Below are 12,500 nucleotides of genomic sequence, written 5' to 3'. Positions count from 1 at the left end.
TCCTCGGCTCCCCATACAAAGCTCTCCTGTCACGCAGCTTAGCCTTAATCCAGTCCAATGAGTGACACCTGCCACTTGGACCTGTTTTCCGTCGTCCCTCCGAGAATGGTCTGTCACTTAGCCTTATCTTACCTTGCCTCGTCCTCCAAGGGGTTGCGATCGTCCTCCGCGCGGTTCCGATAGACGGCCAGCCGACGAGCGGCAGCAGTAGCTGAGTTACAACTTGAACAAGGCGCTTCTCACACGCACTTTCTTCGCTTAAGATCACAAAATGTTACTTCACTCAAGCCGACGTGGGACTTTCGTAATAATTCAACCTTGTTTTTGCATTTCACAAGCCCTACTTGAGGCGGCGGCGATGCAAGCCATCTCCTCGACCAATTACGTCCACTTCTTTTCCAAATAATCTCCACTTTCACCGCGATTCGCAACATAAATCGCGCCAGAGCGACCGCACGACAGGAGCGAGTCCGGAAGCAACTGGCCGGGCCTCCTCCTCCACGCGACTCCGATGCCGCCGGCCACAACAACAACGTCGCCGCCGCGTGCTGCGCCTCTCCTACACGCGCCGCCTCCCCCGCGGACACAGCAACACTACCGACTGCCACAAGACGAGAGTACGTCGAGTGAATCAGCCGGTAGCCCTCTCCTCTCCCCACCCCTCCCCTCCTCTTACCTCAGCTCCCCCACGTTCTGCTCTCCCTTCCCCTCTCCTGGGCTGCCCTCCCCCTCCCCCTCTCCCTCCTTATAAACGCGGCTCACCCACGCTCCACTCCGCCGTCATGCCGTCACACAACACCACGTCGCGGGCCAAGTGCACTCCACGCGCAGCCCTTTCGGACGGGGATCGGCGCCGAGAGGTCCTAATCGCTCCTTGTCCTTCCCGGGAACAAATGACGCCATCAACATCGAGGTGTCAAGTGGAGGCGGCGCGCGGGGAAGGAAGTGCGGCCTCTGGTGTTAAGGCGAAGGATTATGTGTTTCACTCCTTCCGAGGGCCTTGCGTGATTGCAATGTCTCCAGTGTTTACAACTGATTTTTATTTTTCATCACTATTGCAACCTCTTTACCTCCTTCCTATTGCCAAGCTTCAGTCTACCAAAGCCATCCTCATCTACAGATAACTTCACATTTCCCTTAAACTTCACTCTACCAACTTCAACTTCTATTACAGATTACTACGTATTCATAAACATAAACTCCACTCTACCTTCAACAACTTCATTTACGGATTACTTCATATTCCTCAGCTTAAACTTCAGTCTACCAGCGCCAACTTCATTTACAGATTAGCTAATCACCGCCCTCCCTCCCCTCCCAATCCGGATCCAACGCCATGTCTTCAATCCCAGCCACTCCTCCCGCCCAGTGTTAATCTTTCGCGTGATTCAACTTTCATAACCGCACACGAGGCATAACAACCCCCGCCTGCGCCTTTCTCGCAACCCGCACTCGCCGCCCTCTCCCCGCCTCCCTCCGCCCGTCCGGACCTGCACTGTAGCTGTAACCGGGGCTTCACTCTGCCCGGCGCCTCCTGGTCGTAGTACCACCAGGGCCTGGCCTATAAAGCTGCTGTTCCCCAAATGATCAAAGCTTCTTCTCGACGCACTGTCCGACAAGGGAACACGTCCGGTTTACACATCTGGGACTTCCTTCGTTAATCCTTTTATCCTGACCGCTGGCGAGAGGCAACTGGGCCAGCTGAGATGTGTGACTTTCCGGGTTTAAGCAATCGTCTCAAAGGGTGAACGGATCATTGAAATTAGATCTCTGAACTATTTTTGCAAGGTTTATCTGATCAACACTGAGGCAATGTTAACTTAGCCTGCAGACGATTTTAAAGTAAAATGTTGACATAAAATTAGCATATCGCAAAAATCCACCTCTATAAATAGACCATAATACGCCCTGCAGCAATTTCCTTGCAAGTGAGCTTATGCAACGCAAAGATTTTTCATGTGTTGATACCTCAAACTGCCGCGCAAGACGACGAAGAAAATAATAAAAATAATGATAATAGCTGATGCAACACAGCCGCTTCTTTATCCCAACGGAACATCATTCTGGTTCAGCTGACGTCACGTAATCGCATCTACACTCCATAAACGTCGAAATTATCAACATCTGAAGCAGACATATTCTTTCCTCGCTGATTTTGATTCATTAGATTAATGACACACATTATGGCGATGATGGAAGTAAACACGATAATAATAAAGATAATGATAATAATAAAGATGATAATAACACTAATAACACTAATAATAATAATAAACACACCTACAACACAACTAATAATAACAACAGTAATGACATAATAACCATAACAATAATAATAAAAATGAATAATGTTCATTAGAAAAAAAAACAATAATGACAATCATTATCATCATTATCTTTATCACTACAGGTCATAACACAATAATTCCTTCGCCCTCCTATTTCCCCTTCCTCATTTTCCCATTACCTTTATCCACCCCTCTTCCCCTTATTCTTCTACTGTGCATTCTTTTTCCTTCTTATCACCTTTCTATCATCCCCTCCTCCCTCTCCCGATACCCCATCCTCTCATGTCCTCTCCCCAACTCCTCCTCATCCTCTTCTATCCCTCTTCCTCCCCCTCTCTCCCATCAGCCTTTTCCTTTCCCTCTCCTTCACCCTCACCCTGTCCCTGCCCCTGTCCCTCTCCTTCACCCTCACCCTGTCCCTGCCCCTGTCCCTCACTCTCACCCTCACCCTTACCCTCTCCCTCAACCTCCCTAATTCCCCGCCTTCACCTTCACCCTCCCCCTCCCCAACTCCTCATCCTCCCTTAATCCTTAATCCTCATCCTCCCCCTCTCCCCCCTCCTTCACCTCCCCCTATTCCCTCCCCTCTCCTTCACCTCCCCCTATTCCCTCCCCTCTCCTTCACCTCCCCCTGTTCCCTCCCCTCTCCCCCTCTTTCCTCCACCCCCCCCCCTCCCGTACCCTCGCCCGCAGTACCGCGTCCGTCTACCGGTCAGTCGGAGTTGGGGACTTTCTCCGCACGGTACCGGTTGCCGCACAATGGAGACACCTTGACCTCGAGCTAAATGAAAGCTGGTTCTTGATCTTCTGCGATTTGGATTTTCTTTTTCTTTTTTTCTTTCTTTTTTTTGGCGGGCTGGTTGTTGATCTTTGAATCTAGAGTTTTATTCTTTTTTCTGGTTATTGAGCTTTTGTTATTTGTTTATTCATTTATCTATTTAATCTATTGTTGGTTCATTTATCTCTTTTCTTTGATTTTTGGCTGGTCCTTGCTTTCATCTTATTTTTTTTTCACATTTCACAATTTTTTTTCTGGATCTTGGTATCTTATTTTTATTCGTTCTATTTCTTCTTTTCATTTTTTTTTTTTTTGCCGATTCCTAATTTTAATGATCATTTTCACTCTTATTTTCATTTTTATTTACGGCTGTCTTGGCGTCTGTTCTCTCCCGTTTTCTCTTCTTTGCTATTCCGGTCGCATCGCTTCTCGCTTATTCTCTCTTTTCTTTCGCGTTTTCTCTTCTCTTCTCCGGTCATTCTCCTTCGTTCCAATTCACTCTGCCCTTATCACTACTTCCTCGCATCCCCTTTCCTTATCTTTCCTCTCTTCCTCATTTCCCCCCTTTATCATCATCTCTCCTTGCTTTCCCTTCTCCTCTTCCCTCCGCCTTTTTCCTCTCTTTCTTCCCCGTTCCTTCTGACTATCATACCTCCCACCCTCCTGTTTCAACCCCTCCTCTCTCCTCCCTACTCCCTGCTCCCTACTCCCTCCTCCCTCCCCCCTCTCTCCTCCGCAACCAAAGTGTATTTTAAAAAACCGGAAGTCTTCTCGCCGTTTTTTTTTCTTACTCTCCGCGAGCAAACCCTGTTGTCAGCACCCCCTCCCCCCTCCCCCTTCCCTCCCTACCCACCCACTACGACACACTACCCATTAAAGAGAAGCGAACCGTGAGGGAGCAGACAGGTTGATTCCACATTCGGCTACTGCGTCTCATCAACCTTTTTTTCTTCCCTCACTCTCATTCACTCACTCACTCACTTATTACTGGATCGCTCGCTCGCTCGCTCATTTATTCACTCATTCGCTCACTCACTCGCTCACTCACACACTCACTCGCTCACTCACTCACACACTCACTCACTCACTCACTCACTCACACACTCACTCGCTCACTCACTCACTCGCTCGCTCACTCACTCACTCACTCACACACTAACTCGCTCACTCACTCACTCACTCTTTCTCCATTACCGTCCCCTTACCTGCACCTCCTCCCCTCCCATCCCCTCCTTTCCTCTTTGAGTGGCAGGAAGTACTAATACAAATACATGGGACGCGTAAAGAGCAAGATTAGTGCAGTGAAAAAAGGCACTCAAACAGCTGAAAACCTTGGGCGCGCTTGGAGGAAAGAGGTAGACAGAATACAAAGCGACCTGCGGCAATTCGCACCATGTGATATAAACCAAAACAAAATGGGCGCGGAGCCAAATGTTGCTCGTTGGGCATCGTTCTATCACTCGCTCCCTATTAACTATCACAACAATCCACATCCAAAAAGCCATTCACACGCAAAATATGTTTACAAAATTTATTACATGAACCGTATAATGCCCATTACACACCCGACATAAAAACTAGGTAATACCCATCACAAACCACATACAGAAAACTTATAAAACCCATTACACTTCAAATATAAACCACATAATGAATACACATCACATAGCACATACAAGGAACCATGTAATGCCCCTCAATTACCACATACAAGGATCCATGTAATACCCATTAAATACCACACACAAGAACCCATGTACTACCCATTACATACCACATACAAGGAACCATGTACCACCATCACATACCACACACAAGGACCCATGCACTACCCATCACATACCACATACAAGGACCAATGCATACCCATCACATACCACATACAAGGAACCATGTACCACCATCACATACCACACACAAGGACCCATGCACTACCCATCACATACCACATACAAGGACCAATGCATACCCATCACATACCACATACAAGGACCCATGCACTACCCATCACATACCACATACAAGGACCCATGCACTACCCATCACATACCACATACAAGGACCAATGCATACCCATCACATACCACATACAAGGAACCATGTACCACCATCACATACCACACACAAGGACCCATGCACTACCCATCACATACCACATACAAGGACCAATGCATACCCATCACATACCACATACAAGGAACCATGTACTACCCATCACATACCACACACAAGGACCCATGCACTACCCATCACATACCACACACAAGGACCCATGCACTACCCATGACATACCACACACAAGGACCCATGCACTACCCATCACATACCACATACAAGGACCAATGCATACCCATCACATACCACATACAAGGAACCATGTACCACCATCACATACCACACACAAGGACCAATGCACTACCCATCACATACCACATACAAGGACCAATGCATACCCATCACATACCACATACAAGGTACCATGTACTACCCATCACATACCACACACAAGGACCCATGCACTACCCATCACATACCACACACAAGGACCCATGTACTACCCATCACATACCACATACAAGGAACCATGTACCACCATCACATACCACACACAAGGACCCATGCACTACCCATCACATACCACACACAAGGACCCATGTACTACCCATCACATACCACATACAAGGACCAATGCATACCCATCACATACCACATACAAGGAACCATGTACTACCTATCACATACCACATACAAGGACCAATGCATACCCATCACATACCACATACAAGGAACCATGTACCACCCATCACATACCACACACAAGGACCCATGTACTACCCATCACATACCACACACAAGGACCCATGCACTACCCATCACATACCACATACAAGGACCAATGCATACCCATCACATACCACACACAAGGAACCATGTACTACCCATCACATACCACACACAAGGACCCATGCACTACCCATCACATACCACACACAAGGACCCATGTACCACCATCACATACCACACACAAGGACCCATGTACCACCATCACATACCACACACAAGGACCCATGTACCACCATCACATACCACACACAAGGACCCATGCACTACCCATCACATACTACACACAAGGACCCATGTACTACCCATCACATACCACATACAAGGACCAATGCATACCCATCACATACCACACACAAGGAACCATGTACTATCCATCACATACCACACACAAGGAACCATGTACTACCCATCACATACCACACACAAGGAACCATGTACTACCAATCACGCCCCCAACGGAGAAACCCGAAACTACAACCAATAACAAAAACAAGGCGAGAATGGAATCGGTACTCACGTGCTGGTGGGCATCCCCGAGCTGATGCACTCTGCCAGGATGTTCTCACTCTCGGAGTCGGAGTGCGTGCTCGAGCGGGTCTGCGAGTGTTCCCTCGACCGCGCCTCGTCTGCGTCGTCGTCCTTCTTGTCCTTGGGCTCGTCCTCGTCGCGCCCCTCGGACTCCAGCTGCTCGTGCTTCTGCGGGCGAAGGTGGGGGAATCTCGTGTGACTATTCTGGTTGTGCGAGATGGCGACTGGGGACTGCGCATGCGACTAATACTTCAGCGGTTTTGATAAGCTTTGTTTTTCTTTTAAATTCCACTGAACTTCGAAAATAAATCGGATAGACGTACAACCAACCATGGCGCTCCCAAGGATAGGTCATCGTCGCGGTCCTTACCTGCGTGTGGAATCGTGGAATGTTGGAGCAAGGGATCTGGTGGCCTCGCTGCGACCCCCGCGAGGCCGCTCGGGAGCCTTCGCTCGCCGTGTTCTCGCTGCTGTCCTTGCCGTCACCTCGAAGACGGTCCTGGGATAAAGCAGGTAAAACCAAAAGTTAAATCACCGGAAAGAAAAGAAACATAAAAAAAAATACTAATTCATATTGAATATCTTAGCCTCGTCCGCACCAACTCCTCCTCCTTCTCATCTTCTCCTCCTCATCCTCATCCTCACCTTCGCGCTCATCGTCATCATACTCTTTATTCTTATCCTTATCCTCCTACTCCTCATCCTCACACTCATCCTATCTCCATCCTCCTCCTCTCCCCCCCCCTCCCCCTGGCCAACTCACCCTGGGAACCACATCGACGGTGAGTGGGAGCTCGTCGTCGATGGTGAGCGAGGAGAGCGAGGTGGCGCGAGAAAACTCTACGGGCGTGCCCTCCTCCACCCAGGCCTTGGGAGCCTCACTGAAGACACCGGTGCTTGTTCTTGGCTCTGCTGATTGAATGACGAGATGCGGATTAATATGGGGGGAAAGTTTCACGAAAACATTCATTCGCACGTGCGTACATACTCGCTTCTGAAGACAAATACACTCGGATCAATGTATACTGACATATCAATTACTTTTTTATGTATTGTTCACAAAAATAAAAATGTCCAATAATTTCAAGAAACATAGAGTAAAAAGTGTATTTCCTATTTCCAATCAACATCACACACTTCACTTAACCTCCCCCCCCCCAAAAAAAAAGGCACAGTAGAGCTAGAGTTAATGAGAAGACAAACCAAGCCATTCCTTACTATGAGCGGGGGGTGGCTTAAATGGTTGGGATGGTGGGCGAGACCGTTTGGGGCTAGGAGGAACAGTCTGACTAGGGGAGTCTGGCAGATCACTTGGAGATATGGCACCACTCGTAAACCGACTGTCACAAAAAAAAAAGAGAGAGAGAGAGATAGGACAGTCACATTTTGAAAGCACGGTACACAGGCTGAGAAGGTGTAGTAGGTAATAAAAAAGTCTTGTCATTTTTCTTCTTCTTACACAAAATCACTTTCATTAGTAGAACTACGTAAGCGAAAGGATTGGTATTATTCATATTATTTGATTAGGCAAACTACAACAAAAGTGCAGATGATAACTTGGGTACTTTCAAGTAAACCTCGTTTTATTTCAATCATCCTTAGTCCATAACATATAACAAAAAGGCTAGACTAGAAATGACAAAATACGTTCTCATACAGATTCATGTGCTCGTCATCAGTGTTAATCAAACTCAAAGTCGTCACCTAAGAAACAACACCAAAGCGACAAGACGGTACCTGAAGTCCGAGACCACAGAGCTGCGATCGTCGTGGATGGACTGGACCTCGAAGCTGCTCAGCGAGGAGACCGACGTGGCTCGCGAGAACATGAGCGGCGTCTCCTCGTAGTGCACGCTCTTGCCTGGAGGAGACACGAAAGGAAGGGGCCCTGGGTTAAAGAGTCAATTAGAAGCTCGTGGAAACGAGGAGATACCATGACTTTTATACATTTACAAACCATAGCTACGATTAAAAAATACAAGTAACAGTTGTGAACAAATATCAATGAGATGTCTCAAGTAGGTAAAGCAAAAATTCCTCAAGAATGCGCCAATACCTTCCGGTCTATCCAGCTGCTGCGACGAAGGAGTGTGACTTCCGTCCCTGGCAGCGTCCGCTTGTTCGGCTTCCCTCCTCGGCTCTTGCAGTCTCCCCTTCTTCTCCTGACTCACGACCTCGGGCTTCTGCTCCCCGTCTTCGGATAAGTCACCCATCAGACCATCCCTGAGAAATGGCAATCGGTGAGAATATAAATCCGCGATACCTGGAGCTCCTGTTGGGCAAATGTCGCCTCAAAAATTCCAATACCAGCGGGGAAGCTTCGTCCGTCTTACCTGTCATTATTGGCATTGATCTCTCCACTCGTCAAGGAGGACACGGACGAGAACCTGGAGAGGCACACGGGGGTCCCTTCGACGCAGTAAGTGATGGGCTTGTCCGGCGTCATCATGCCCGAGCTGAGGCCGCTCTTGACGGGCAGGCCGCTCTGGGAGGGAAGGGGCTCCAGCGTGTCCCGGGCGTCGTCAGAGTCCTCGATGTTCTCCAGGTCATCCACCTTCAGCTCCTTTTCCTTCTTCTGCTAGAAACAAGACAAGGTTAGGGAAGCGGAATGGTGGAAATAATGTTTTATAAACGATACTGTGTGGATAAAATGTTCTTCCAAAACATCAAAATACCTTTTGGATCTAATATTTGAGACCATCCTACAGTAGCTTTCATTGTAAAAATAACCCAAGCTGAATTGGAATGTTCTTATGTACCGTATAAACCCTAGTTGTACAAGATTTTGCAATAGCTCTTAGACAGAAGCCTCAGATACATATAAATCTTCTCGTGTAAATGTGATTTACAAGCGACTATAAATACGTATTTTATGTGACTTTCTTACAAATGTCTCATCACACCACAAAATTATCTATCACTTTCGCACCCTCCTCCCAACCCCTGGAAGTACAAGCCACAGCGAGCACACCGCCGTCAGGCCACCGGCCTCGCACCCTTCCGCTCACCTCTTCGCCGGGAGAGACGGACTTCTCCCTCTCGATCTCCTCCTTGATGGCTGGCTCTCGGAGGTCAGTCATGGACGTCGCCGTGGAGAAGTTGTAGGGGGTCTCGTACGGCGTCCCCTCGGTGCAGTAGGTCTTGACGGAGTCGTCGTGGACCGAAGGCTCGAAGAACTGAGACGGGGTTTCTTGCGGGGCTTTCGGAGGGCGCCGGTACAAGGCTGCTTCGTCGCTGTCGCGTTCCTCGGAGTACCTGTCGGGGAAGAACACTCGTTAGGCATGTCTGGCGGTTGCTTCTCCCCCCCCCCTCCTCTCCCTCACTTTCCGTTAGCCTGGTTATTCCCACTGAACATGATGATTTTGATTAAAGATAATTCAATTTATCTGCATCGATTTCTGTAAAAATATATATATATATATTCTTCATATCACGGATGTAAAATCAATTCAAACTACTAATACACAAGCAGACATCTCAAAATGTACTGAGATACACTCATCAAGTATAAAGTGTACTTGTTAGCTTAATATCACTCCTCTTGTACATAAAAAAAAATCTATTAGAAATGAATTAATCGATGGCATTTCAGTACAAAGCCAAGCTACACTTTTTGCTGCCTATCAAAATAATGCTTGGAAAAAAAGTACAGTCTTTAAAATCAATACTACCTTCCAATACTATATTATCTTCAAGTCTTACACAAAGAAAAGTCATCAGCAAATAACCATGAAAAGACATCTCTGAACTAGCACTAGATGCCATACATACATACATACATCAATGTAAATATTTCAATAAACATACGCTCGAGAGGGAGAACTACAACAAGGAAGGAGGAAGGCAGAGGAGGAGAGAGGCAGACAGGGAGAGGGAGAGGGAGAGGGGATGGGGGTGGGAGAGGGAGAGGGAGAGGAAGAGGGAGGGAGAGGGGAGGGAGAGGGAGAGGGAGAGGGAGAGGGAGAGGGAGAGGGAGAGGGAGAGGGAGAGGGAGAGGGAGAGGGAGGGAGAGGGAAAGAGACACATACACCCACTCACTCACAGAAAACACGCGCATACAAAGACACGCACACACATAAGACTGAGGGTCAATACCGGCACACAGAATTGCCTGATTCAAAAGCACATGTTTGAGGGCATCAGGCTTGGCATTTCAATAGCATCTACAAGTTCATTTCTAAAATTGATCATTATATACTTTTAATAGAATGTGTTTCCTGTAATTTTGTCATTTCCTTCTTGATCTTCCCCACACTGATTCAAATTTCAACAAGCCCATTTTAAGAATATAGGAAAAGTTTTCATCTTTCTTTCACTGAGTCCAGGTATTTCAACACAACCTTCAAACATAAGCACACTTCTTTCTGTACAGTCATCACTCTACTGTACATCACAGAATCAAATTAGTGTCTCATTATTCCATTATGTTAGAAACACCACTATCATTTCAAGCCAAAAAAACACGGTGCAATTATCTCTAGTTACTGTACATCCCAAACACAAAATCATCCCCCCTTGTAAAAGAAAAAAGAAAAAAAAAGAAAAAATATCCTAAAATCTGTTACCTATGTGAAAGTCAACTTTGAAAAAATACCATCACCTCAGAATTACAAAAGCACTCCAATGCACTTTACAAAATATGTAAATCTGTAGCTAATTCAAGATCTAGCACATAAGCCACTGATGGGGAAAGAAGCATCGTCTACAGTATCAGAACCTTGCAGTAGTTACAAACCACTGAATATCAAGAATCGTTCTCAACAACAACAATCTATGCTTAGTTGCTGTTCCTCCTTGTACCGGTCCCTCGCACCGCTACTGGTCGGCATCTGGCAGCTCGACCAGGACTAGAGCCTGGTCCAATACCAGACTGTACCAAGATTATCCATAAGGTGCAGTATTAGTCTGGTATCAAGTCGAAGCCAGTCTAGCAATATCTGAATTCTTCCATTAAGGTTTTCCTTTCCTTGTTCAAACTATACAAAATGATTAGCAAACAAAGGGAACGGGACTGTGATCCGTATAAATACAGTGGAACCTCTCTATAGTGTCATACATGGACCAATAAAGATTGTGAGCACTGAATGACCCCAAAGTATTAGGTGATACTGAGGAATACAACACCCGGAATGTCGCTTTCGCCATGCTGCTAACATGCAGAGATAGTTCTCTTCACTGCCACTGAAGCAGCGGGTATACAAGGACCAACCTAGAAGGGCTGGAGTGGCCAAGGTTTGACACTGAACACTCAAAGGGATGTCTGATTCTGACAGACTATGGACATTCATAGAAGCAACGCGACAACAACAGCGGTTTGGGAAAATATCCTAAAGACACACAGCTGACTAGACACCAAATGAAATGCGCTAGTGACCTTAGTTCGTTGAAAAAAAAGGTTTTGTATAATCTTAAGTTACACCTAGAATCAAGCCTGGTCATAAAAAAAAACAGCACTTCAATATTATGAAAAAGCAAATCCAAAGAGAATAATAAAAAAAAAGTGTGTCTGCATTCTGCACAACACCGCCATTTTCCCAAAGCATTTTTTATCCTTTTTAGAGAGGAGCACTATAAAGAAGTTGCACTTTCATACCTATGCATTTGAAGTTTTAAAAAATATAAGATGAATTATATACCAATATCATGGACATATCAACTATTCACAACCCGGAGAGAGAATCCAAACTCGCGTGTCTTACATATATATGACTTACTCACCTTAGGCTGAAGTTGGTTGGCTGGTCTAAATCCGTTTCCGTGTACCCTGTGAAGTCCTCTTGGTCTCTGTCGGCTTCTTTGAGGGTTTCTGTCTTCCTTGTTTCTCTTCTTTCTCCGACATAATTGTCAATCTGAGGTTCTGGTCGCTCTGCTGTTTTAGACATATTTGCAATACTTTCATTAGTGGATGTTTTTGAAGCTATTCTAGCATTATATTTCAGACTATAATTAAGTGGTTCTTTTTGCGACTCATTCTCAATGTTAACTTCAGCAAGGTTTCTACTAAAGTTGACATATTTACTGTAGATGTTATAATGAGCCTCGTTATGGGGCTGTTGTCCATT

General features: G+C 46.3%; 1 protein-coding gene across 13 annotated transcripts in view; it reads right to left on the bottom strand.

Annotated features, from left to right (window-relative positions):
* LOC122263163 (uncharacterized) overlaps positions 1 to 12,500 on the bottom strand; it is a 278,554-nt gene that overhangs the window by 18,613 nt on the left and 247,441 nt on the right. For 8 of the 13 annotated variants that reach the window (XM_086554098.1, XM_086554102.1, XM_086554101.1 and 5 more), the window contains 9 exons: positions 12,157 to 12,500; positions 9,447 to 9,693; positions 8,772 to 9,016; positions 8,495 to 8,661; positions 8,176 to 8,299; positions 7,657 to 7,778; positions 7,202 to 7,350; positions 6,809 to 6,937; positions 6,428 to 6,606 (listed from right to left, as the gene is read on the bottom strand). The exon at positions 12,157 to 12,500 is cut by the window's right edge and continues 988 nt beyond it. In XM_086554098.1, coding sequence (XP_086410224.1) covers positions 6,428 to 6,606; positions 6,809 to 6,937; positions 7,202 to 7,350; positions 7,657 to 7,778; positions 8,176 to 8,299; positions 8,495 to 8,661; positions 8,772 to 9,016; positions 9,447 to 9,693; positions 12,157 to 12,500 — 1,706 coding nt within the window. The remainder of the gene's footprint in view (positions 1 to 6,427; positions 6,607 to 6,808; positions 6,938 to 7,201; positions 7,351 to 7,656; positions 7,779 to 8,175; positions 8,300 to 8,494; positions 8,662 to 8,771; positions 9,017 to 9,446; positions 9,694 to 12,156) is intronic. The other 5 variants (XM_086554103.1, XM_086554094.1, XM_086554097.1 and 2 more) reach the window with 4 other exon arrangements.

This window comes from Penaeus japonicus, unplaced genomic scaffold (genome assembly GCF_977035675.1).
Source record: "Penaeus japonicus unplaced genomic scaffold, GWHDUDI00000001_assembly GWHDUDI00000029, whole genome shotgun sequence".
In the NCBI taxonomy this organism is placed as follows: Eukaryota; Metazoa; Arthropoda; class Malacostraca; order Decapoda; family Penaeidae; genus Penaeus; species Penaeus japonicus.
The sequence above is the reverse complement of the archived record's forward strand: the minus strand, read 5'-3'. Positions and strand labels throughout refer to the sequence as shown.